We start from the raw sequence: 27,467 nt of genomic DNA on the forward strand, positions 1-27,467 counted from the left end.
CATTTTGTGGTTGTTCTTTCTCCTACAGGAAGTGAAGATGTCAACAGTCTACCTGGAGTTCTTCCCTACTGCAGTCACTGAAGAGAAGCTTGAGGAAGCCCGGCAGAGAAAGATCAGTCGCATTTTTGGGGCTGCTAAGACCTTGCAACATGTTAAGAACCCCAACAAAGTGGGGACTTTTGAAGGGATCCTGCAGAACAAAATAGATGAGCAGTGAGTGCTGTCGCCCATTCTCCGTAATAGCACGTGGTGTTCTCACGTTTAAACTAAAACGCGTTTTACCCAAGCAGATAGAAGCCTCTCCTTTATACGTGGTTCAGTTTGGGCACAACACCAAATTATAGTTTGCAGTCAGCAGGCAAACTAGAATCAGAAACAATTGTTTGCAGTTGGTTTCTAAACCATGGTTTATGTTGACTATGGATTGGTGTGATTTTATTTAATTAATTACATCTTTCTTCCAGGTTGTTCAAGGTAGTTTGCATGGTTTCCTTTCACCATTCCTCTGCTTTTGCCTTGCAAAATCCCTGTGAAGTAGACTAGGCAGAAAGGTGGTGACTAGTCCCAGATCACTCAGCCTTCCCAGTGCTAACTGGACAGTCTGATTCAGCTGTCCCCAACCTGGTGCCCTCTAGATGATGCTGGACTCCCGTCAACTTCCCGTCAGCCAGAAGGCTGGGAAGATGGGAGTTCATAGTCCAAAAATACCCAGAGGGCTATTGTAGGAGCTGGAACCATGTCGTTGGACTTTGCATTCCATCAGCCACAGCCAACATGGCCATTGGCCAGAGATGATGAGAGTTATATTCCAGCAACATCTAGAGCAGGGGTAGTCAACATTTTTATAACTACCACCCACTAATGCATATTTCTTGATGTAAAATTTCCTTACCACCCACCAGTGCTCGATGGAAGGATTCAGCTTGTGCCATAGAACCCCCTACCGCCCACCTAGAATCCTGAAACGCCCACTATTGGGCAGTAGGGACCAGGTTGACAACCCCTGATCTAGAGGGCTATGTGTTCCTCACCTCTGATATAGATTGAGTCACAGAAATTACTGAATAGCTTTATGGCTGAAGCAGACTATAGTTCTTTTCAGGCTCTTCAAGATGGCTTCTAGTCAAGAAGTGGGTGGTATGTTGCTGCTGCTGTGTTGCTGATGCTAACAACTGTGGCTTTCTCTCTTTTTTTGCATCTACAGTTGCAATAAAGGCAAAGAATACTTCTCTCAGAGGGAGTGGGAAAACGCTATCACCTGCTATACCAAAGCCCTTAACCTGGATCCTAACAAGGTAATAAGGTAGAGTTGAGAATTGTTCAGGCTCACAAGACCGTCTACTGAATATAAGAGCCGTGCTGGATCAGACCAGAGGTCCATCTGGTCCCACATCCTCCTCCTCACAGCATTGAATAGGGTTCCTCTTAGAATATGGTTACCAGATTTTTTTCAATGAATCTGAGGACACTTTTTTTTTTTTGAAGCTGAGTAGCAACAGGGAGTCAGTAGTGGGGATGGTGAGGCAAAAGACCCTTGGCCCAAGAACATGCCTATTGTATAAAGGTGCAAAGCCCTTCTTTTGCACCGTGAAACATAAATGCGCAGAGTTTTTGAAAAACTGGGCAATGGCACGCCACCCACCCATGACTCCCAAGCCTTCCCTGATCTCCTTCCCCCTTCGTTTTGACAGATCAGGGGAGGCTTGGGAGTCACGGGCGGATGGCCGTTGCCCAGGACGGGCCAGCCTGGTTGTGCAGTTGGCTCTGGCTGGCTTCAGGAGCTGCTCTCTGCTCACTGCTGTGGTGCAGGAAAAATGGTGGGCACCACGGCAGCAAGCAGCTCCTGAAGCCAGCCAGAGCCAACTGTGCTAACAGGCTGGCTCTGGGCTGCTGAGGCTGCTGCTGCCACGTTTCCTGGGGACAGATTTGCAAATCTGGGGACTGTCCCCTGGAACCGGGAACGTCTGGTAAGTCCATGAGCAGAACATGATCACAACAGCAGTCTCTTCACTTGTGAGTTCCAGCAGCTGCCATTTGGAGGTCTTCTGCCTCTAATATACATCCATTGTAGCTAGTAACCATTGGAAGCCTTCTTCTCCTTGATAAGGCTACCCCCTCATGTGCCAAGGGAGCCATCCACAGTAGATAATTCTGGGCTAGGTGGACGTGGCCTGAAGCTCTCCACCCTTGATGCAAAACCCAAAGCTGAATCTGTCCCAGGTTGCGCAGACCAGGAGCAGACGTTTGTAATCTTTCGTAATATTGTGCCATGTGCAGAGCCAAAATTTGGCACCCCCAAATAGATCTTCTCAATTATGGATCTCTTCAGTTTTGCACCCCCTCAACCTGGCACCCTGTGCATGGGGAACCACTTGCGCTGTCCTAAATTTGGCCTTGCCCAGACCAAATTGGCATGCACCCCTACTCCCAGTTGCTGAAAAGAGAGGTTGCACCCGAGAAGTCTCTAAGACAAGAGCTCCTAAGTAACCTTCCCTTTCTGGGAGGGAGAAGCGTCTGCCAGGTAAGAGGCTGAGCCTTGTGTTCCTTCCAGTCTGGCATTGGGGAGGAGTTGGGAAAAGCAGGACAGATCTGGATGTGGCTACCCTTGGTTTGTGTGTTGCATCTGGAAGTGTAGGGGTTTTTGACGCCCACAGACAGTCCTTTTCTGCAGGTAGAACTGTATGAGAAGAAGGCAGAAGCTTTTCTCCAGCTCTGCGACTTCCAGTCTGCTGCATTACACCTCCAGAAGGCCTATATAGTGTCATCATATCAGGAGGACATCGGATGCCGCTTTGCTTTCATTTTTCACCTCCAGGTAAACAGATAAAGATCAGCATCCCTCCACAGCTCACTCAGTGCTTCCCTGCCACATCTCTGCGTCCCCTCCTACAAATGTATACCAGCATCACAGTATTGGTTTCCCCCACCCACTGAGGGAATCACATAATTGTGGTTTGACAAAAGGCTTGTTAGATGACTCTGTTTCACATGCAAAAGCAGAGCCAGAGTTGCCCAGTGAACCAGGGAAATGTGATTTCAAATCCTGGCTTCAGACATAAAGCTAACTGGGTGACTTTGTGCTGGCTGGTGTTCATCATTTACACCTTCCTTGCCGAGTCATTATGAGGTTTAAATTGTGTGTGTGTGTGTGTGTGTGTGTATCCTGTGTTTGATTTTGGATATGAATATAATCGATAGAGAATTCACAGAGTTTTTGATACCGTGCTTTTCATTTCTGGGGGTGGTAATATTGTTTATTTCTGGGGACTGTAATATTGTGTAATACTACTTATTTTCTGATATTTGCATCCTGCCTTTCTTCCATGCTGGAACTCAGATTCAGTGTTGAAGCTACATACGCCACAGTAAGGTAAACTCTAATTTAGGCTTGTCGTACACCTGGAATTTCCCAGACATACCCAGGATTCTGTCTTCTGTAACAGTGCCCGGGCGTATGGCAACCCATGTCGGAAGTGTAGATTTTTGTGTCCAGATTTTCACTTTTTGGCAAGGAAGCCAGCTTTTCCGGGTCATGTGGCCAACATGTCTAAACCGCTTTTGGTGCATTGAGGACCGTGATGAGTGCCAGAGCATGCAGAAACACTGTTTACCTTCCCGCCACAGCGATACCCATTTATCTACTCGCACTTATATGCTTTCAAATGGCTAGGTTGGGAAACAAAAAAATAGGACATTTTGTAGGCTTCGCCTGCTCTTATTCCCTAGTATTTGATATTCAGAAGCCTGCAGTGAATTCTGATTCTGGAGGTAGCTTATAGCCATTGTGATTAGTAGCGTTGAAAAGCTTTATTCTCCTCCATGAACCTGCCCATTTCTCTTTTAAAGCCATCTAAGTTGGTGGCTTTACCTTGCCGACAAAGGTCCGTATAATTAAAGCTTTGGTTTTCCCAGTAGTGATGTATGGAAGTGAGAGCTGGACCATAAAGAAGGCTGATTGCCAAAGAATTGATGCTTTTGAATTATGGTGCTGGAGGAGACTCTTGAGAGTCCCATGGACTGCAAGAAGATCAAACCTCTCCATTCTGAAGGAAATCAGCCCTGAGTGCTCACTGGAAGGACAGGTCATGAAGCTGAGGCTCCAATACTTTGGCCGCCTCATGAGAAGAGAAGACTCCCTGGAAAAGACCCTGATGTTGGGAAAGATGGAGGGCACAAGGAGAAGGAGACGACAGAGGACAAGATGGTTGGACAGTGTTCTCGAAGCTACGAACATGAGTTTGAGTAAACTGCGGGAGGCAGTGGAAGACAGAAGTACCTGGCGTGCTCTGGTCCAGGGAGTCACAAAGAGTCGGAAATGACTAAACAACAAACAACAAGTTGGTGGCTGCCACCACATCTCATGGCTGTGAAGTTCACGGTTTTAAGTGTGTGCTGTTTGAAGAATCAACTTTCTTTTGACTATGCTGACTCTATCTCACAGTTCCTGTTAATTTCATAGTAAAAGTCTATGAAAAGCCAAAAATCTCCTCAAAACAACTTTGTGAGGTAGATTCGGTTGAAAGATGGCTACCGGCCCAGCCTGCTTCAGGGCCTAGTGGGGATTTGAACCTGATTCTGCCCATCATAGCCCAGTGCTCTAAACACTACACCTCGCCACATTGTGTTATTTGTTAGGTTGTATTTATTTATTGTTTTCATTAACAGCTTTGGGCACCTAGTAGGTGGAACCAAGGGAGGGTATAGGTTTAAGCAGAGATGGGACTCTTAATCTCACGGCCGTGGGTTTGCTTCCCATGTTGGGCAAAAGAGTCGCGCATTGCAGGGAGTTGGACTACATGACCTTTGTGGTCCCTTCCAACTCTAAGATTCTGTGCTTCTATGAAAAGTTAATGGACTATGACACGATTCCTCTTCCTTTCACCCTACCATTAGGTGGAGTGAGGCAGCCTCCTCAGGCAGCTGATTCTGCCTGAACTGAAAGGGTAGCGGGTTGTTTTGTTATTTAATTTATTATTAATGTATTGTTACTGTCAAGGATGGGATCAGACATCAGGGGACTTATTTGGGTTTTTTTGCCTCAAGTGTCAGATTAACGTGTACGATGTACCCATACTTGAGGGCAAGAGGCCTACCTTGTAAAATATGCCACCCTGCTTCAGGGAGCTGAATGCCCTGGGCTGTGTCGGCTACTTATTCCAGAATTTTATGATGGTTCTGGTTTTTTGCAGGATCTGATTTCTTTCCGCAGGGCCTGTAAGACAGAGTTGTTCCACCTGGCCTTTGGCTTAGAATCAATGTAATTCCCTCCCCCCCCCTTTGTTTTTTCCTTTCTCCTCCTGTGATGAGGCTGCATTTTAATGTTTTAATTGTTTTAATATTGTATTTTAATCTTGTTTTTAAGTTGTATTTCAGTCAACTTGTTTTTATTATTGGTTGTTAGCCACCCTGAGCCCGGTCTTGGCTGGGGAGGGCGGGGTATAAATAAAATTGTTATTATTATTATTATTATTATTATTATTATTATTATTATTATTTTTTCAGGGCCAGTGTCTGTATGAGCAGAGTGCCTATCTGGATGCTCTCGAATCCTTCACTCGTGCCTCGGAACTTCAGCCTCAGAATAAGCTTTATCGCATGAGGAGGTAATACTGGGTTTGCAACAGAAAAAAAGATATACAGTGGTACCTCAGGTTAAGTACTTAATTCGTTCCGGAGGTCCGTTCTTAACCTGAAACTGTTCTTAACCTGAAGCACCACTTTAGCTAATGGGGTCTCCTGCTGCTGCTGCGTTGCTGGAGCACGATTTCTGTTCTCATCCTGAAGCAAAGTTCTTAACCTGAGGTAATATTTCTGGGTTAGCGGAGTCTGTAACCTGAAGCGTATGTAACCTGAAGCGTATGTAACCCGAGGTACCACTGTACACATTTGGAAGCAGAAGAGTTTCAAGAACGATGGTGGGTCTCAGTCTCAGCTCGCACAACACTGCACACTGTATACTACTAGCCTTCGCCAACCTAGTGCCCTCCAGATGTTTTGGACTATAAGTCCCATCAGTCCCTGGAGGGCACCAGATTGGCAAAGGCAAGTGTGCACTAAATTTAGGGTGATTGAACAATGAAGGCATATATATATATATATATATATATATATATATATATAGTATTTTATTAGTCTGGAATTTTAACAGATTGTCACGGGGTGAGCCAACCTGGTGTCTTCTAGATGTTGTGGACTCCCAACTCCCCTCAACCTAGGAGATTGCTATGTTAGCTATCCCTGGTTTATTGCAAACAAAAAACAAACCCACTTTCAAAGTCTTTCTTCCTCCAGAGAGGAAACAGTAAATTAGAGTGCAAGAGTGCAAGAGCTCCCTCTTGAGAGCCACATTTTTATCACCTCAAGGGGACCTGTTGCCACGCCAGGGGCAAGGGAGCATTTTTGTTACCGTAGTAACTGAGGCCTGCTTTTCAGGGCCCCATCTAGACATGACACTATTCGTGAAATTATTAATTATTTATTAAATTTCTATACAGCCCTTCACCCAAGAGCGCAGGACTATATACAGTATAAAAACAAAACAAAAAAAAAATAGCATAATAACAAAACAATACTCTCCCTTCACAGTTTAAAAGGCCATAGATTGCTTAATTAGCCAGGTTGAAGAGAAACATTTTTGCCTGGTGCCTAAAGATATGAAAGCGTTCCACAAATGCCACTGCAGTAAGAGCCGTTGGGCCAGGATCGGCATTATATGCTTAAAACATCTTGCGCTGGGGAGTAACCTGGCCACTGAATTCTGTACCAGCTGAAGTTTCTGAACCATCTCCAGGGGCACCCCCAAATATAATGCACGTGTTGCAGTAATCTAACCAAGAGGCAACTGTGCTTTAAAGAAAAAGTAAACAACTGAGATGGGCCCAGTGATCTGGTTGGGGCTCTTGTAAGGGGTAGTGGAGGGGATTTTTAAAAAACCGTTACCTCCCACCACTGTAGTTCTGATCTGGATCTCTCCCCACCCCAATTATTCAAACATGCCACATGCTTTAGAAGGAAAGCTCCAATTTATAGGTGTGGTTCCTCTAATGAGGTCCATGCCTTCAGGGTCTGTGTCCCTCCCCCCCCCCCCCGCCTCCTCCTTCCATTCTTTCTCAGCAGGCCAGGTGACCTTTGCAGAACCCTGTGAGCACACAGGTTCAGATTCATGGCTTTGCTCTTCTTTTCTGTTTTGCTAGCATTGCCTGCCTCGCTGCCCTGAAAAAATACAACGATTGCCTTCAGATGGTCAATGAAGAAGTTGCTCAGGAGAGAAAGAATCCAGACCTCTTTGTCCTGAGGGCTCGACTCTATCAGTGCTTTGGAAAGGTAAAGAGCTGGCCAGGTTGGTTTTCATTTGCAAGCGATGACCAGGTGGAGGAGCAGGTGATGGAAGAGCTGCTGCCAGTTCTGGTTGGACTAGGGATTCTCAAACTGAGAGCTTAGACCAGGGATCTCCCATCCCCCACCCCCAGCCCAGGTCTTGGCAGACCACTTAACTATTTTTCTGCCTCATGTTTAGCAATTAAAATGCACTGTGCTAAATGCAAGCATGTTTTTTTTTAAAAAACATTTGAATTTGAACGTTAATATAATATAATAGGAAATAAAAAAAGCAAGAAAAATGCAATTAAAATCAGTGTGAACCAATGATTCCCACACTACTTCTTCCCCTTTCTCTGCTTGCTTTGCTCCCATGTATTGACTGCTTCTTTCAAGTGTTCTGTCAACCTGTTGCCCTGAGCAGCTGCTGCACCCGCTGTTCTTTGCACACCTGGCCACGCTCTTCCACTGCCTACCTGCATGAAGATCACGGGCCACTAGTTGTCCACAGTCCACTTTGGGAACCCCTGGATTAGATGACAATGGGTGATAGAAGGGTTGGGGTATCCCTTCAAGCCTGAGGGCCACATTCGTTTGTGGGGAGCCTTTCGAGGTCCATGCAATACTGGTGGGTGGCAAAATTGAATACAATGGTACCTCTGGTTGTGAATGGGATCCGTTCCGGAGGCCCGTTCGCAACCTGAAAGGAACGCAACCCACGTCTGCGCATTTGTGCACGCGTGGGTCCCGATTTGCCACTTCTGTGCATGCGTGTGACGTCATTTTGTGCGTCTGCGCAGGCGCGAGCGGCGAAACCTGGAAGTAACCCTTTCCGGTACTTCCGGGTCGCCGCGGGACACAACCTGAAAAAACGTATCATGAAGCAAACAGAACATGAGATATGACTGTAGAGCTGTAAATACCCATTCACTACACACACTCACCCCTGCCCCACCCTCCATTACTCTGTATCCCCCACTCAGGCAAGGACTTATTAGAGTACAGGTACACTTTACAGCCAAGCAAAGAGTGTAAAGGCCTTGGGGGAGTTCTGAGGGCCAGAGAAAGAGAGGTTCCTGAGGTTCCCCACCCCTGGGCTGCAAGGACAATTACTGACCAGGTCTAAGGCCACTTTTTAAGTCTCTGTGCCATTTCTGCTTGCTTCTCTATGGCTCTGTAACTAACAGGGAAGAACATAAGAAGAGCCAGCTGGATCAAGCCAGAGGCCTACCTTGTCCAGGTTTCTGTTTCCCACTGCAGCCAAGAGGGACACGAATGCAATAGTCCCTCTCCTGCTGTTCCCCACCACCACCCCTATCCCGCTGCCAACAGCTGGTATTTAGAGGCTCCATGATCTTGGAGGTGCCATTTTGTGGCTAGTCACTGCTGACAGGCTTGTCCTCCATAAATTGGTCTTACGTCATGTTTTATAAATTTATTTAGAAGCTTCTAAGTTGGTGGCTGTCACCACCTCCTGTGGCTGCAAATTCTGTAGTCTTGGCTATGGGGTAGATCCGCACGTAGATTTGAAGCACATCCCACACATTTAAAGCACATGACTTCCCTCAAGGGATCCTGGGAACTGTGGTTTGTTGAGGGTACAGGGGATTGTTGTTCTATGAGGGGAGGAAACTACAGTTTCCAGGATTCTTTGGGAGAAATGATGTCTGTTAGCTATGCTTTAAATCTATGGTGAAACGGACTCTCTCGGAAGTGGGGGGACTCTCCTTCTTTGGAGATTTTAAAGCAGAGGTTGGGTGTCCATTTGCCAGGGCATCTTGTCAGTTAAGATTCCTGCATTGTAGGGGTTTGGGCTAGATGACCTTTGATGTACCTTCCAACACTACAATTTTATGACCTCCCCACCCCCACATGGAGTTTGACGAAGAAACCTTCTTTATTGGATGAGCCCAGGTTCCAGATAGCATGCTGCCTTCTCCATAGGTCACCTTCTGTTTCCACAACCTCCAAGATGCCCTTGAGTTGGACCCAGAGCACAGCGAAGCTCTGCTGATGCTGGAGCGCTTGAGGAAAGAGGCTCAGAAGTTCAAGGAGCAGGCTGTGAGCAAGGCAGTGAAGGGAAACCTGAAGGCAGCCCTGCTGAAAATCAACAGGGCCACTGACCACAACCCCTTGCAGGCAGACTACTTCCTCTTCAGGTACCCACCATCTCAGCACGGTTTGAAGGCCTGGGCCTCTCAGGGTTTCCCTGCCAGAAGCCTCTTCCATTTTGTGGCTTGAAATTGTTAGAGGCAGCCAACCATGGTGCAAGAAGAAGCCTTTCTTCCGCCATTTTCTCAGCACCGTGCATAATTTTGTGCACCCCTGTTGTGTGTCATGCCCCACCCCATCCCCCAAAAGCCTTAACAGTTTTTGTTTTATTTGTGTAGCTGAGAAAACCATAGCCATTTTCTGGTGGCTTAATGTAGGCTCGCTAGTGATCCATATGGTGGAACAGCTCACATAAAGCTTGATACCTAACCTCCCTGTAGATTTTTCAGAAGTGGAAAATACCCGTCTGAAACCCTGGATTGCTGCTGCCAGTCAGAGTAAGTGGCACTGAGTTATTCACCTGGAATAAGGCAGCTTCCTTGGTCCTTCTGCTTTGCCCTCTTTCCCGCTCCCAGCTCACTGCTAGCCACCAGCACCCTTCCTTCCCCATTCTTGGGAACATAAGAGCCTGGCAGGATTAGGCAAATGACCCACCTAGTCCAGCCCCTGTTCTCAACCAGATGCCTGAGGGAAACCTACAAGCAGGACCTGAGCACAAGAGCACTCTCCCCTGTCCTGCGGTTTCCAGCAATGGGTTCAGAAATATGGCTCCCTCTAACTGTGAAGGCAGAGCAGAGCCATCTGGCTATCAGTCCTCCTCCATGAATTTGTTTAATCACTGCCTCCTGTGGGAGTGAGTTCCACAGCTATGTGCTGCATCTTTTCTCTCTTCCAAGTCTTCCAACATTCAGCTTCTCTGGGTTTCCATGAGTTCTGATGTTATGAGAGAGGGATAAAAACTTTTCTCTATCCACCTTCCCCACGCCATGCATAATCTTCTGTCATGTCACCTTTTACTTGCCTTATACAGTGGTACCTCTGGTTGCGAACGGGATCCGTTCCGGAGGCCCGTTCGCAACATGAAAAGAACACAAGTGCACGTCTGTGCACTCGCGGGTTGCGATTTGCCACTTCTGCGCATGCGCGTGATGTCATTTTGCATGCCTGCGCATGCGCAAGTGGCGAAACCCGGAAGTAACCCTTTTCTGTACTTCTGGGTTGCCGTGGGACGTAACCTGAAAGAACGTAACATGAAGCGGACATAACATGAGGAATGACTGTATACCAAGACAGACTTTTGATTCACAAAGCTCAGCACTGTCTTCACTGACTGGCAGAGGCTCTCCATGCTTTCAGAAATCCTACTTGGAGATGTTGGGAATCGAACCTGGGACCTTCTGCATGCAAAGCAGGTGGTCTGCCTCTGAGCCACAGCCCCTTCTCCCAAGGAAATATATTATTGTGATCCCTTTTGCAGGGGAAACATCTTGAGAAGGCTGAGAGACTTTGATGCAGCCATTGGTGATTACCTCAGAGCCGTGGAGCTCAGCAGAGAGGAGGATGGCAGCGAGGTTTGCGTGGAGGCCCAGAAGCAGGTGCTCCTCACCTATAACGACTTCGCGGTACACTGCTATGACAAAGGCTTCTACGAAGAGGCAGTGCTCCTCCTGAATAAAGCCATCACGGGGGAGAAAAATGAGAAGGGGCTCTACGTCAACAGAGGAGGTGAGAGGCTCGTGTATATTTTCTAGTTCTGTGTAGCTGTGGGTGGGAGCACCAAAATGCGGTGTTTTTGTGGGCGCTAGATCTCACTGAGTAAGTCAGCTTTTAATTTTGATGGAGCAAGTTAGGGCTGCAAAGACTTCATTGAAATTGTGTGAAATGGTTTATTATTGTTGTTATTCATTTTATATCACCCTTCCTTCAAAGAGCTCAAGGAGGCACCTATGCTTTCCCACCCTTCCACCCCATTTCAATACAAAAACTCTGTGAGTTAGGCCAGATGCCAGACAAGGCCCCTCAGCTAAATGAGATTCCCAGCAGCCGGGGAGTGAGCCTTCCAACTCCAGGGGAAGCAGAAGCAAAATAAATTGTGCAGATAGGCTTCATTGGCACAATATGTGTGTGCAGCTTGTAGGATTATGTAGTCCTTGGAGCACAGTTTGGATTACTGTGAGACAGAATTTAATTGGTTATTAAATAAAATAATAAAATAAAAGGACAGCAGGCACATCTCTGAGTTCTCCTCATGCTTAGTAGCTAAGAATCTGAAGTGAATTGTCCTGCTGCATCAGGCCAAAGGTCCATCTCATCGAAGTGGCTAGCTGGGTGCCTCCAGAAAGCCCACAAGCAGGGCATGAAAAATGCCCCCACTCCTGCCCAGCAGCTGGCATTCATCAGAGGCTCTACTTCTGACTGAATAAGCTCTACACCACCTGTATGCCTCTATAATATTCTGTCCCCCCCTTCCCTATAGAGCCCGATTTGAACAAGAGGCTCAGTTCCTCTGGATTGAATTTGTGGACTGTAAGATCTTTGGGGCAGGGAGCTGTCCTCTTTTTCTTGGCTTGGGGTGGCAAGCAGAAACTTGCAGCAGTTGTCCAGGCTTTACCATCTCTGCGGGGGATTGAACCTGTGGCTTTCTGCATGCAAAGCAGGTTCTCTGCCACTGAGCCACAGCTCAGCGTATGTGTGTGTGTGTGCTGAAAGTGCCTTTTGAACCAATAATTAAAATAACAGAGGAAAACAACCTGTGCTTGCTGCCGGTGAATTCTTGGCTGTTCTCCTTCAGACTGCTTCCTTAAACTGGGTGAGCTGAATTTTGCAATGGCGGATTATCAGCAAGCCCTGGATTTACAGCCTTTTGACCCCAGCCTCCAGAAACGCGCTGCTTGGTTGTACGATGAGATGGGGCTGCAGGAATTCAGGGAGAGGTATGCTGAGGGTGGCGGGATGGGGCGGGGGGCAACCCAAGGTCTTTGGTGGTGGACCCAGGATCCTCTTCCCTGAAAAGCACAGCACTGGTTGCTCAGACAACATCTAATATATAGCACATACATATGCTATGCAAATCTCTATCATGGGCCTGTGCCCTGAATCCTTTAAGTAACCTTGCAGTGCCCCTGCAAACGGCACATTTACCAGAAAGCTCCTGGGGGGAAAGACAGGCTTTTGCTTATGTGTGGTTTGACATTTTATACACCCCTTATTTAGGAATGCCTTTATGCTATGCACTGGGAGCATAAACAGAGAAAATAAATGAGCAACCACCACGATAATAGCAGAGCTGTGGTCCCCCAGGTGTTGCTAGAAGCCCAATTTCCTTCAGTCCCACCCAGCATGGCCAATGGGTAGGGATGATGGGAGTTGGAGTCTCAATGATGTCTGGAGGAGGCAGTCCTAAATGCCCAAAGCATGTTGCATCTCAGTTGTTCTTACAGCAGCCCTCTTAGGTGCTGGTTTTGACCTATAAAGCCTTAGACAGCTCAGGACCACAATACAGTCATACCTCATGTTACGTTTGCTTCATGTTACATTTTTTCTGGTTGCATCCCGCAGTGACCCGGAAGTACAGTGGTACCTCTGGATGCGAATGGGATCCGTTCCGGAGCCCTGTTTGCATCCTGAAGCGAACACAACCCTGGTCTGCGCATCTGTGCGTGTCGTGATTCGGCGCTTCCGCACATGTGCATGACATCATTTTGAGTGTCTGCGCATGCGGCGAAACCCGGAAGTAACACGTTGCGTAACTTCTGGGTCGCCACGGAGCGTAACCTGAAAATGCTCAACCTGAAGCATATTTAACCCAAGGTATGACTGTACTAGGGACGCGGGTGGCGCTGTGGGTTAAGCCACAGAGCCTAGGACTTGCCGATCAGAAGATCGGCGGTTCGAATCCCCGCAACGGGGTGAGCTCCCGTTCCTCGGTCCCTGCTCCTGTCATCCTAGCAGTTTGAAAGCACATCAAGTGCAAGTAGATAAATAGATACCACTCCAGCGGGAAGGTAGATGGCGTTTCTGTGCGCTGCTCTGGTTTGCCAGAAGCGGCTTAGTCATGCTGGCCACATGACCCAGAAGCTGTATGCCAGCTCCCTTGGCCAATAAAGCGAGATGAGCGCTGCAACCCCAGACTGGACCTGGTGGTCATGGGTCCCTTTACCTTTACCTTATGACTGTACTGGAAAGGGCTACTTCCGGGTTTTGCCGCTATTGCATCTGCAGAAGCGCTAAGTCTCGCTTTCGCACAAGCACCAAATTGCACCGTGCACCTGCACAGATATGGCACTTCAGGTTGTGGGCTTTTCATGTTGCGAATGGGCCTCTGGAATCCCATTTGCAACCAGAGGTACCACTGTACCTCAAGGACAAACTCTTCCCATATGAACCGACCTGGACCCTGAGGCCCTTCTTTGTGTGCCCCCCCTCAACAAGAGATCCGAAGGGTGGCAACACAAGAGCACACCTTTTCTGCAGTAGCTTCCCATTCGTGGAATGCTCTCCCCAGGGAGGCTCGCCTGATGTCTTCATTACATATATTTAGGCACCAGGCAAAAATGTTCCTCTATAACCAGGCCTTTAATAATTATAATAAAGTAAGCCAATATGCCAATAGGTGTTTTCTCCCTGCTTTCAGTCGATACCCACAGGCCGAAGCATATTTCTCCCAGGCTATTGAGAATAACCCACGTGAGCTGAGGTATTACATGCACCGAGCCAAGACCCGGCTGTTTCTGCAGGAGACAATGGGAGCCAAGGAGGACCTTATTACAGCCTTCCTGCTGGACCCCACAAGGGAGGAGGTACCTGCTGCATAACAGTGCCATTTTCATTACGCCTTAATGCAAAGCCTCCCCTCCCCTAGTCCTCTAATCAGGGACAACCTGACACTGCCCTCGGACAGGCCTCTGGAAATTAGGGGAAGGGGAAAACAGAAGGGCAGGTGAGCAGGAAGGTGTAAAGCAAGGGGGAGGCAAGGAAAATTGATTGCTGTTGCTTTATTTTTAATCACAGAACTCCATGAAACGTACCTGGGGTTCCTGAGCAGTCTTCTATCATTTCAGAATGCTTGCTGCATCCATATGCCTATAGAGAAGGGAATCTTTCCTCTACCTGAGCGCTGCATTCAATAATAATAATAGTAATAGTAATAGTAATAGTAATAGTAGTAGTAGTAGTAGTAATAATAATAATAATTTATTTATACCCCACCCATCCGGCTGGGTTTCCCCAGCCACTCTGGGTGGCTTCCAACCGAATATTAAAAACAATGCAGCATTAAATATTAAAAACTTCCCTAAACAGGGCTGCCTTCAGATGTCTTTTAAAGATAAGATAGCTGCTTATTTCCTTGACATCTGACGGGAGGGCGTTCCACAGGGCGGGTGCCACTACCGAGAAGGCCCTCTGCCTGGTTCCCTGTAACTTGGCTTCTCGCAATGAGGGAACCGCCAGAAGGCCCTCGGAGCTGGACCTCAGTGTCTGGGCTGAACATTGGGGGTGGAGATGCTCCTTCAGATATACTGGACCAAGGCCATTTAGGGCTTTAAAGGTCAGCACCAACACTTTGAATTTTTGAATTCTCTTGGGCGTGCAGGGGGCCACATGGCAAATGTGTGACCTTTTTCTATGCTAGAAGAGGGAAGCTTTGGAACTCACAAGGGTATCTTTTAAAGCTTCTGTCACTAAAAAGTACCAGATTTTTCCAGGTACAACATGCCCCCATGTATAAGATGCATGTATAATGTATAATTTCGGACTCAAATTTAAGAAAATGGGGGAGATTGCCCAGAGTTGTTAAGCTTTTTTTTGGCAGTGTTGCCAGAGTTGCTGAGCTTTTTTTTAGGGGGGGTTGTCAAGAGTTGTTGAGCTTCTTTGGCGGGGGGGGGGGGGGGGCTGAAGCCACCAATCGTCTGACCACTCGCCACCAGCCGCCAATAGATCGCACAATTGACGCAGCAGGAGCAGGCCTGCGCACAACCACCAATCACCCGCCCAATTGCCACTAACAATCTCCTGCTTGAGACTGGAACCAATTGCCACTCCCTCTATGCACTATCTGTGTATAAGCCGGCCCCAAATTTTAAATTTCACAAATTAAGGGAAAAAATATAGTCTTATACACGGAAAAATACGGTACTTGCCCCAAACCTAGATGCATGCAAGAGGTATTTTCACTGTCTAAGGACTCATCTCAGCCAGGTGAAAGCACGCCAGGAACTGGATGAAGCAGGGCTGGTGATAGCTGTGGCCAGGGGAGAGTCCCAAGGGCCAGATGGAGGCCTAGAGGGCCGCATTCAGTCCCTAGGTCTTAGTCCCCGTCCCCCCTGTTGCTGTAAGCCTGTCATCCAAGATGTTGCCAGTTCAGCTCTTGTTAACCATACACTTACTTGGTTGCTTTAGACAAGCATCTCCCAGAAATAGTACCTCGGGTTAAGAACTTTGCTTCAGGATGAGAACAAAAATCACACGGCGGCAGTAGGAGGCCCCATTACCTAAGTGGTACCTCAGGTTAAGAACAGTTTCAGGTTAAGAACGGACTTCCAGAATGAATTAAGTTCTTAACCAGAGGTGCCACTGTAAATTTAATTAATAAATAAATACACAGAGGAGAGCAACCAGGATGATCAAGGGTCTGGAAACTAAGCCTCATCATGAGGAACAGTTGAGGGATTTGGGTACGTTTAGCCTGGCGAAGAGGAGACCGAGACGAGATAGGATAGCCATCTTCAAATATCTCAAGAGCTGTCACATGGAAGAGGGAGAAAGTTTGTTTTCTCCAGCTCAGGAGGATAGGACCTGAACCAATGGATTCAAATTACAAGAAAAGAGATTCCGACTAAACATTAGGAACAATTTTCTTATGGCAAGAGCTGTTCAACAGTTGAATAGGCTCTCCTTCAGTGAAGGCTTTTAAATAGAGGTTGGATGGCCGTCTCTCAGGGATGCTTTAGTTGAGATCCCTGCATTGTAGGAGGTTGGACTAGATGATCCTTGGGGTCCCTTCCAACTCCCCAGTCCTATGAATCTATGTGAAATGCTTTGAATGCTGTAAGCACTGTATAGCCACCAGGGATAAGAGTTTAAAAAAAAAAATCATTCAGTTGAAATCACTTCTCTTCTCTCCCCCTTTTTTATTTTTCAGATCTACAGTCTGGCCAATACTTTGTTCCCAGGAGAGCCCATACAGTCTGCCATTGACAGTAAAATTGGAGAGCTTGCTAAAGCTCTTCTGGACCGGAGGCTAAAAGCTTGCCCAATATTCGAGGCCTCAGCCAACCAGAAAAGGTACTGCAGTGAGCACAAACATGGTGCCATGAAACCAGGCTCCTCCACTGGTGTCTTTGGGTGATTTTCACCCTGTGCAAGTGACCACCTCAAAAGGAGCCACTGTTGCTAGAAAAAGGATTCTTTCCTGATTGCAGTATGATCACGTTGTGTGCGGTCCCCTTGTCCTTAGTCCCTCCATCTGCCAATATGGGAGGGGCATGAAACCTTACAGTGGGGATAGCCAACCTGGTGCCCTTAAAAACCCCCACACATTTTATTCATTTTGTTAAGAAGTGCAAACAATAACGGAAATAAAACAAATAATAAAAAATGCAAACCGTGGAGCATCACAGCCTGGAAGGACAAATGTACAAAGATGTAGCACAGCTCCAGGGGGTTAATAAAGCTTTGACTCATACAAAGATTCGCTTTACAATTAACAAAGATGTTTAAAAATGAAAGTAGTCTCCACCTGTGAGATCCATTATTGTGAATAAAGGTTCTAAAAAGCCTCAGACAAACCAGTTGTTTACATATATTGGTGACATTGTATAACTGAGTGCCACACAGTATTTGTGCAATAGTAAAAAAAAAAAAATCTGTCATTCAAGTTCTGTCCTTTAGTTTCTTTTGGTTTATGAGATATCTTTTCAAGAAGGGCAGTTTGCCAACCCTAATATGCCAGCAATTGAAATTGTTATCTTCCAGGATTTGGCAATGGAGCCCATGGCTGCTGCTAAGAGATGAGAGGTTTTTTTACTTTTCTGGCCCATTCTGTTTCCATCTACAGCAGTGGTTCCCAAAGTGGGAGGTGGGTGGGGGATTACTGGGGGTGGGGGGGTGCTAAAAGGTAAGGGGGTGGCAAGGAGTGCTGGAGGTATAAATGCCTATCGGACCTTGAAAAGCTGGCATCACTGAATCAAGTGAATAAATTATGTTGAATTAATTAAACTATATAGTTTTAATTGGATTTATTCAAGTAAACATGCATTTATTCAAATAAATGTGCAATTAATTGTTACTGTTTTGAATCCCATTGTGTTTTAATCTTCTGGATAATGTTATTTATGGGATAGGGGGCACTAGAGATAAGTTTATGGAACCAAGGAGGCAGTGGCCCAAAACATTTTGGGACCCACTGACCAGGCTCAAAGGTGACAGGTGGAAAGATGGAGCAATGGTTTGCTCAGTTATCAAAGATATCTCCGCAACACTTTATTCCAAAATTCATCCATCTTGGGGCAACCACCATATGTGCTTTTACAGGGATAGAGAAGCTCTACCCAGCCAAATGTTGTTGGACTACAACTCCCATGAACTCTTGCCAGTATGGGTCAGTTGTCAGGGATGATGGGAGTCCAACAGCATTCAGAGGGCTTCACTGGCTACACCTGCCCTAGAGGGTGGTTTTAAAGATTGCACCTATATGCTTGTGAAGTGATTCAAACACTTGAAAGCATAGTAAAAATGATATTATGATTATGATTTCCAGAAGGCCTCTAGTCTAGTCTATGCCCCTCTCACCAGGAGAGGGGAATGGCATAATGGTACCAAAGATGTATGAGATGTATGAAAAGCAATGGATGTTCAAGAAAGATTATATCCTTGAGGATCTGACGTTTTAAACAACTGGGAGACAACCTTTAGCTCTCAAAGGTCGTAAGTGTTGGTGGCTGCAAAGTGCAGCCTGCATGGGGTAGCATGTAGCCTGTAGGCCTGAAACCTCCAGTGCTAATATTTTTGCATTTCCTTGCTATTGCCTTGTTTGGCATGTCCTCCTTCACAAAGCTTATGTTTTGCTATCTGCCCTTTTCCACCCTCCCACAGTTCAGAGTCAGAAGGAAGTAGTTCTCCCAAAGATTTCTACATTCAAAATGATGAGCTAGAAGCACCAGAGGAGGAAAAGAGGAAGCAGGAAACGGATGAAGAGAAAAGGCTGAATGAGAAGATGGCTACCTGCCTGAAGAAGTCTAACATGGTGAGGGCTGTAGCTTAGCAGCAATGCAGGTTCAACCACCAGCATCCCCAGTTAGGGCTGGGAGACAGCTCTGTCTGAGACCCTTGGAGAGTCACAGCCAGTCAGCATAAGCAATATTGAGTTAGGTGTATCAGTGGTTTGACTTAGTGTAAGGTAGCTTTGCTCCCTGTGTTCCTGTGTCTCAGCAATCATTACCTACTAGGGCAGTGGGAAGCACCTTTTCTGGTGCAGCTGAGATAATTCATTTGGTTCACATTACAGAGATGTAGATTTTTACTCTGACTTGGTTGGCAGACTAGATTTGTGGGAGTCTGCTCCACTATTGAATTAACTCTGACTTTCAGAAAGCTCTTCATATTTCGTTGGAATATCCTTTCTTGTGACTTGAATCCATAGGTTTGGGTCCTACCCTCTGCAACTGGAGAAAACAAGCCTGCTCCACCCTCCATGTGACAGTCCTTCAGATATTTAAGAATGGCTATCATATCACTTCTCAGTCTCCTCTTTTCTGGGCTAAACATACCCAGCTCCTTCAACTGCTCCTCATAAGGCTTTGGTTTCCAGGCCCTTGATCATCTTGGTTGCCCTTCTCTGCAGACGTTCCAGCTTGTCAACATCCTTAAACTGTAGTGCCCAGAACGGGACACATACTTGCCAAGCTGAATGCAGCCTTCAAAAGACCAGGGCTGGCTATGATCCTTGGATGAAGTATGACATAGAAATTTAATAAATAAAATGCCTGGGCAGGCAGCACAGTACAACTGAGGCACCTGCCTATTATTAATATAATCCTGCCAAGCTTTTCTGCTTGGTCTGGTGGACAGGCAAGTGGTGATAGTGGAGAAGCTTCTCCATTTAGCCTGGAAAAAGAGAAGTTTCAGAGGAAATGAAACAGTGGTCCTCAAATATCAGAAAGCTGTCAAGTGGAAGCTGGAGCAGACTCACCCCCTATTGCTCTAGAGGGTTAGAACTAAGAAGGAAATGGCAAGGGAGCAGAATTCAGCTAAAAACTGAGTGAGTTTGGTGAGCACTGGGAGTAGATATTTAAACAGTGGATGCTCGGGTTGCGAACGTGATCCGTGCGGGATGCACATTCGCAACCCACAGCGGCGCGTCTGTGCATGTGCAGGTTGCGATTCGGCGCTTCTGCACATGTGCAAAGCACGATTTAGTGCTTCTGTACATGCACGACCCCCGAAACCCGTGGTACAGAGCTGGATTCTGAAGAGCAGCTGCTGGGTGACTCCAAGGTCCATTCCAACACTGTGATTTAACTGTTGTGGTCTCTTGCGCTTTTTGCAAAGCTGCAGAAGGCAGCCAGATCTACACTGACATTTCATGTAAAATGGTGCTACATCTCTCTGGCAGGTAAACAAAGAGCTTAAGGCAGCGCGAGAGAACACGTCCCTGGAGCCTACCACTGTCCGCCTGGACCCTTGCCCTCACCTGCCTGAAAAGGAGCACTCAGAAGAACCTTACAAGTGGCGCAAGTTCAGCCAAGGCATTGGCCACTTTTAGCTCATATTACAACCATTGCATTTTTTTGCAGTCTCATCATAAAGAGGTAGACATGAACCAGGCTGGCTGAAGTTCCAATGCATTTACTTACTTAAAGACTACAGCCACCAGTTCTGGCAAGCACATGGTGGCGTGGTATTTATCACCAAAGTAGTGTGTCTTCCATTCCGTTCCGTTGATAGGATCCCAGTCCACAAGACTTCCGCCAGCTGCTGGTGCAAAACTTACCATGGGGCTACTTCAATTCTACAATGAACACTTTTTCTCAGGTACAGCAGTAGTTATTGCACAGCTCCACATACCTACTCATGGAGGAATCGGGAGCAACTTAGCAGTTGTGGGCCAATCTGTTTTTCCCCTCTCAGATAAGTACGTGAACACTTAGCCCTGCCTTGTTCTGCATATATGGATTGCACACAGCAGCACTTTTTGTCTAGTGTGGTATCAGTTGAGCCCTCTTGAAAACAAAACTTATTCTGCCATTATCATGTTTAGTCTAGGAGCTATCACATTCACTGCAAGCACATACGAGTATTATTTTTTATGTAGCCAAGGCCATTACAAAAAAACATACTAACGCAGAATGGCTGTTTGTGCCTTGACAGCTGCAACTGTGTCTTGTAGCCCCTGTGCAGTAAAGGTAAATCAATACCTTCTGAGTAGCTGAAGCCCAGTTTTGGAACAAAATAGGTCCTGCATGTAAGGGTCCCAGACACCCACACTGCTTGTCTGCAGATTATTGCAGGAACAATAACTTTAAAAAGGGAAATTTATACAGGAGCCTTTAGCAAGACAAAAACATAGTTTGGGCTGATTTACTGGTAAACACTCTTAACTGCTATGCCTATTCATAGACCTCCATCTTGAAAAGATGCAAATTGTCTATTCTTAATTTGAAATAAAAAACAATTGTGAAAGTCTAATTTTAAGGAGGTTCTTAACATAAGATTTTAAAAACGTGTAAGGGGTCATGATAGGAGCTTGTCATTGGTTTTCCTCTTCCTCTGAATATACAGAAAAGGCTTGTCTGTACCACAAGCCTTTCAGAGAGAAAGTTGCACAGGCTTTTTGCCAATTACTAAGTGGCAATAAATTGGGAGACTGAATGTATTCTGGTTTGGATCTAGGATTGCACAAGGAATCTTTCCCATCTCCTCCTGCCCCATGGTGTCTCTGAAAAGCCTTGCCAGAGAGTTGGAGCGGGGACCCACTAAAAAATATGTCTTGTATTGTAATGGGGCTGTATTTGGGAAGAGCGAATCACCCCAAATGGGATGGTAGAGTATCTTGTCATCTGGTAACTTGCATTTATGTAATTCTAATGCACTATTCTTGCAGGATAGTGACTAGTGCACACAGAAGCTCGGCAACTTGGAACCATTTAGATTAGTAGTGCTAGCGTAGTGGTGGGAAGCTTGTGGGCTGAATTAGCTCTGGCAAAGGTCCCGATTTAGGCCATGAGGCAGTTTTCCTCAAGCCACACCCACTTGCTCTACACCTTTTGCCATATACAGTGGTACCTCGGGATGCGAACGGGATCCATTCGGGAGCCCTGTTCGCATCCCGAACAGAACATAAGGCGCGACAGCACGTGTCACGTTTTACCGCTTCCGCACATGATGTCATTTTGACCGTCTGCTCATGCGTGAGCGGTGAAACCCGGAAGTAACACGCTCCGTTACTTCTGGGTCGCCACGGAGCGCAACCCGAAAGCGCTCAACCTGAAGCGTATTTATCCCGAGGTATGGCTGTACTGTATAATATCAGGTCAAGATGTGACTGTTTCCTGGCATTGCCCAGCAGCTGAGTACCAGCAGCTTCAAAGCCCTGTGTAATTTCCCATGTGGCTTGATTTCAAGATGCATTGCCAAAGGAAAAACACTGGTGCCATGGGGATGTCAGGTGACTGGCTGTTGGGCAGCTCCCACCCACCCAAGGATCCAGTCTGCCACCTGGTTAAGGTCTTCCCACCCTAGTGCATTACACAACACTGCAAAACAGCTGTTTTATTTACCTGTGGGCTTCTCAGGCACTTTTGAGTGAAAATCCAGTTCTTGTGTACAAAAGGAGGCACTGGAAGACCATCTCTCCCCACAGCCCCATTGCCAACAGTGCCTGGTGTCACTTATATTGCCACCATCAGCACGTAATCACAATAAGGCAAATCAATCCTGTATGGATCAGTTCAGATGAGATGGATCTTGCTACAACATTTTAGCCTAGGACTGTGGCTTCTGGCACATTGATACAATCACAGTATGTCTTAAAAAAATGGTACGAGAGGTAAGATTTTTAGATTCCAAAGAAAACTGATCAAATTGTGCTGTGTTAAGGGAATCTAAAATTGTGATCATTGCCTATATAAGTCTATATAAGACAGTGTTATGAGAGCAGCCAAGATTCCCTTCCAATACATCACAGACTCTACTCCTTTGTTCTCAAGAGTCCATAGCACAAGGCTCAGGGCAAAGTATAAAGTGCTTTTTGGTTTCCTGGTTGGTCAAGTCAGCATTGCTGTTTGAGTCTATGCTCTGGAAAGTCTCTTCCTTGATCCTAAAGCCAATCAGGATAATTGGTGAGGCAGTCTTTGTGCGGAGCCTTTAAAACTCCAAAATTGTCACCAGCAAAGTCTTTGCAGGCAAGTGACCAGAATCTGGAGAGATCAAAGGAAGAAAGAGACCCGTGAAGCCACTGTTTTGCAGCCTGTGGCTGAGAACACTTTCAACTCTGCTGGAAAGTAAGGGATGCTGTCAGCAACTGCCTGGATGACATCTGGCTGTGGCTCTAGGTCTAGGCTGGTCAGCTCACTGGCCACACACCGTTTCACATGGTGCTGCTTCAAAGGCAAGAAAGGCACGAGGAAGTCAATAAGGTGCTGATCGATTATCCCAGACTTCCAAAATCCATCTGCAGGAGAGAGAGATCAAGTTTCTAAGTAGGGAATTAAGTAGTGGAAAGGCCTGTACTCTTGAAGAGGCCAGTAGTGCACCACATATGTTTGAACTGGACCACTGAATCCCACCCCTAGGGGAGGAAAGATAAGTTTTTTGCAAAATAAATCTCTGGCTGACAATTTTATTTCCTTCCAGGTAATATGGGCCACAGTGCCTTTGTGTGGCTCCTTCTTCCTCAGCAAGAGTTTTACTGCCCACATTTTGTGTGAAAAGCTCAATGTTCCCTTTGCTGTGGGCATGGTTCTCTCACCCAAGGCCACTGAATGTGGCAAAGGGTATTTCACCCACAAAAGGGTTACCACTATAAAATGACAGTAGTTTTTAAAATGCCAGGTGGGCAGGTGGTCCCAAGCACTTCTGCCTCCACAAATTCCTGGTGGGGCTTGGAGGTTACAAGTAAACTCAGTTTGTGGGGAACCAGGTATGTTGAGGGGAGAAGTGTGGGAGGAAGTTTAGCACTTCTTTCCTTTTTCATATTGTTAAACTATGGAATTCACTCCCACAAAAATATAGTAATGGCCACCAACTTAGATGGCTTTAAAAGAGGGTAAGACAAATTCATAGAGGATAAGACTATTGGACACTATGGCTATGTTCTGCCTCTACTGTTGGCAGCTGTATGTCTTTGAATATCAGTTACTGGGAACCACATACAGGGAGAGTTGCACTAAGGTCCTGTTTGCGGGCTTCCCACTGTGGCAGCTGGCTGACCATGGCGAGAACAGAATGGTAGATCAGATGGGTCTCTGACCTGATCCAGCAGGGCTGTTCTTATGTTTCCTGTTTCTCAAATGATACTCACTTTGGGGGTTTTCAAAAGCAGCTTTGTAAACTGATTCTTCCAGATCCTTGAGGCTGATCTCCTCACGGTCTTTATGGGCCCGCCAGAAGTCCAAGGTAATTTGGTTTATCTGCTCCCCACCAGCATTGCTATCAGAGAACAAGACAGGATGCAAGAGAAAAGATGCCTTGTGAGAACACACACTTCACTCATAAGGATGTGCTTCAGTGCTTTAACAACAATACTGTATGGATCACCTGCTCCTATATCAGGTTTGGGGAACTGTGGCTCTCCAGATGTTGCTGGACTCCTAATAATCTCAGACAGCATGGCCAGTAGGGATGGGGGGAATTGTAATCCAGCATATCCGGGGTGGGGGCTCAGGTTCCCAATCTTTGTCCCTACACCATCTTGCCACTTCCCCAAGATCAGGAGAGGCCTTTCTCTGCCCTGCCTAGGTTGGAAGCACACCTGGGTGGGTCAAGGGTCAGCCTTTTCAGTGGCTGCACCCAGGTCACGGAACATGTCGTCCCCTGTGAAGTCTGGTTGGCACCTCCCTCACTTTTCATTTTTGCTGGTTACTGAAGACATTTTTATAACGGCGGGCTTAATTGGATAGGTAAACAAAGTTTTCATGAAATTGATTTTTGTTATTTGTGCTAAGGTGCTCTGAGTAGTCTACAGAAGACAATAGAAATCTTCTAATAAATAAATATAAAATATGCACTTATCATTCCCAGAGATTACAATTTTGAACCTGCTTACTTGAAAGTAAGCTCCACTGAACTCAAACAGATCTACTTCACAATTGGCAAGTATAGGATTATGCTGTTAGAGCTGGCTGTTTTCATTTAGAATAATATTTTAAAGAAAGCAAAATCAACTGAAGTTTATGCACAGACAATGGTGCTATCAGGTCAGGACTTTGGGACAGGCATCTGGGGTCAGGCCTAGCTGAATGAGCAGGAAGGCAGACAAAGACAACAGCTAGGTTTACCACATTTTGAAAACACTTAGCATCCAAAGAAGGTGCTGTACACACTATGGGATCATTAAGTCAAATATTCTCTTACTGCACTACAGCTGGGGTCTTTCTTTCATGACTTTGAGGCAGAAAATATAATTTGCGGATGGGAGAGGAGGAATTGGTTTCAGATGGTAAGCAATTCCTTACTAGGTAATTTCCCACAAAGTCCTATAAGGAAGGGCTGTATTTCAGTGGCAGAGCACCAGCCTTGCATGCAGACCAATCCCCTGCAAGAGCTGGGAAAGAACTCTTCACTGGAAACCTAGAAAGCTGCTGCCAGTCAGTGTACGCATTACTGAGTGAAATGGGTCAATGCCCTGGCTCAGTATAAGGCCTGGATCTGGCCCAATCGCTTTCTAAATCCGGCCCGGGAATCAGCATGTTTTTACATGAGTAGAATGTGTCCTTTTATTTAAAATGCATCTCTGGGTTATTTGTGGGGCATAGAAATTCGTTCAATTATCCCCCCAAAAATACAGTCCGGCCCCCACAAGGTCTGAGGGACAGTGGACTGGCCCCCTGCTGAAAAAGTTTGCTGACCCCTGGTATAAGGCAACCTCCTGCCTTTTATATCTGCTATTTAATCAGTGTCTACCTAATAAAAATGAAGATGGCTTTCCTGTAGTTTGTTCCAAACACAACCCAGGAAGGTCCCAAGAATGGGATAATCACGTCGACCAAGCCTGGGTGCATCCTGTCCATATCGTCAAAGATAAACAGTGATCGGCCACAGCGTGTCAGATTCCCCTGGATCCAGTTCTTCAGATCGTTCTGGGAGAAGATAGAGAAAAGAATACTCATCCAATACACGAACAGCACGAGCATGTAAGGAAAAAAAGACCACTGCAAACTGCAAGGCCTTTTACACATACTTTTATTAGGTCAGGCTACACTGAAGCCTCCAGACTACATGTGTCCTACTGCATTCTAAAAACAGGGACCTGTGTGATGATTTGCCACAGAAAAACAAAGCCTGCAACTTGGTGCTGAGAGGCAGCTTCCTTACCTTGTACTGCTCGATGTGTTCTGCATGGGGGAAATGAACTACCGGGGTGAAGTGGTGGACATATGGGCTTCGCAGCCCAGAGCGAAAGAGGTGGGGGACTAGCAGAGATCCAACGAAGGTTTTCCCCGTGCCGCTCGATCCGTGGAAGGACATCACCAGAGGCTTCTCAGGGCTGCTGTTGTGCACAAATCCCTTCAGGCCTTTCATGAGAAGCTCCCTTGCCAATTGCTGCCCGACCAGGTTCACGGCCAAGTTGCATTCTAGACCTGGGATGAATCAAGAGGCTTAGTGGGGGCGGGGATTCTTCTTTTTGCACTGCTTTTAAAAAACGCACACATCTCACCCCCCCCAAGAACTGCACCTGAGGGGTGGGGGGTAATATGGGGATACATATTGTTGGGGGCTCTAACCCCCAACCATTCCTGACCCTGGGGCCAAGATCTGCCCTCACAACAACCCTTGGAGGAAGTCGTATATGATACAGGATTAGGAGTGGCGAAGTGGATGTAAACACAGTGGATAGATAATATAAGGATTTATATTTTACAGTATGCAGAGAATAATATCTGTTGAAAAATCAGAGAGAGGAGCTGAGGGAAGTCTGGGGGGGGGGAGGGAGGGAGGGCCTGATGGGGAGGTGGGGGGAAATAATGAATATGATATGTTTTGATATTTCGATATGTTAAAATTGTTAATTTTTTTTTTTTTTAAAGGAGTGGCGCAGTGGGGACTAGAACTTCTGCCACCCCGGCGACGCTCCCAGCTGAGAGTTTCGAACCGTTGAGGCGCACGCGCCTGCGCACTCTGCCTCTCTCCAGCACCTTTCCCCCCCCTCCTCTCCCCTCTCACCTGCCAGGTCGGGCCGGAAGTCGCACTCGCAAGTGCCCGAGAAGCTGCAGTGCCAAGAGCTCAGATCCAAGGGGCCGCTCGAGCTCACCAACCCCAGCGGAGGGTAGAGGTGGAAGACGACCTGCAAGAAGGGCAGCACCAAGCGCCCCCCTTCCCAATCCATTGCGCCTGCCGAGAGTCGCGTGCCTGCCGCCGCCGCCGCCGCCGATCTGGCTCCCAGCCTGCCTCGGGGTCCAAGCGGGAGGGCGGGGCGCAGCTTCGTAACTGGGCAAAAGTTCGCTTCTGACGCGGCGGAAGGGGTGGCGCCTCAAGGGGCGGGCGGAGCTTGGGTGGCCGTTGGTTAGGATGGGAGAGCTTACCTCACGGCAGGGTTTAGGCGGGAAAGGCGCTGAGGGGGAAAACGGCGTTTTATTGACGGGTGGGGATTTTTAGGATAATTTTTAAACCTAGAATGCCGGTAAGGGATAAGTTGGGAAGCGTGTATGGGACTAATGAAAGAAAAAAATGTATGAAGTGGGAAGTGTAACTGGAAAACTATAAAAATATGTATTTTTAAAAGAATAAAAAAGGAAACAGTGCCTCATACAAAAGGCCTTATACAAAGTCGGACCATTGTTCCTCTGACTGGTAGTGGCTTTCAAAGGTTTTTAAGCAGGATTTCCCCCCCTTTGCCCTCTGTGGGGTGGCAAGAATCCTTCTGTGCACTGTGCCTTTCACTG

General features: G+C 46.7%; 2 protein-coding genes across 5 annotated transcripts in view; one reads left to right on the forward strand and one right to left on the reverse strand.

Annotated features, from left to right (window-relative positions):
- TTC16 (tetratricopeptide repeat domain 16) overlaps positions 1-21,048 on the forward strand; it is a 23,410-nt gene extending 2,362 nt beyond the window's left edge. For all 4 annotated transcript variants that reach the window (XM_080990913.1, XM_080990914.1, XM_080990912.1 and 1 more), the window contains 12 exons: positions 29-213; positions 1,205-1,295; positions 2,672-2,815; positions 5,503-5,603; positions 7,194-7,323; positions 9,262-9,476; positions 10,847-11,094; positions 12,161-12,302; positions 14,003-14,168; positions 16,511-16,653; positions 18,463-18,613; positions 19,982-21,048. In XM_080990913.1, coding sequence (XP_080847039.1) covers positions 29-213; positions 1,205-1,295; positions 2,672-2,815; positions 5,503-5,603; positions 7,194-7,323; positions 9,262-9,476; positions 10,847-11,094; positions 12,161-12,302; positions 14,003-14,168; positions 16,511-16,653; positions 18,463-18,613; positions 19,982-20,131 — 1,866 coding nt within the window. In that variant the 3' untranslated portion in view covers positions 20,132-21,048. The remainder of the gene's footprint in view (positions 1-28; positions 214-1,204; positions 1,296-2,671; positions 2,816-5,502; positions 5,604-7,193; positions 7,324-9,261; positions 9,477-10,846; positions 11,095-12,160; positions 12,303-14,002; positions 14,169-16,510; positions 16,654-18,462; positions 18,614-19,981) is intronic.
- Positions 21,049-22,122: 1,074 nt separating this feature from the next.
- Positions 22,123-26,993, reverse strand: TOR2A (torsin family 2 member A). The gene is made up of 5 exons (XM_080991001.1): positions 26,749-26,993; positions 25,900-26,165; positions 25,489-25,664; positions 23,888-24,015; positions 22,123-23,038 (listed from the first exon to the last, which is right to left on the reverse strand). The coding sequence occupies exons 1-5, from the start codon at positions 26,909-26,911 to the stop codon at positions 22,794-22,796; spliced, it is 978 nt and encodes a 325-aa protein (XP_080847127.1). The 5' UTR covers positions 26,912-26,993; the 3' UTR covers positions 22,123-22,793.
- Positions 26,994-27,467: the final 474 nt, after the last annotated feature.

The sequence above is a fragment of the Podarcis pityusensis genome (assembly GCF_964106645.2).
Source record: "Podarcis pityusensis genome assembly, chromosome: Z".
NCBI lineage: Eukaryota > Metazoa > Chordata > Lepidosauria > Squamata > Lacertidae > Podarcis > Podarcis pityusensis.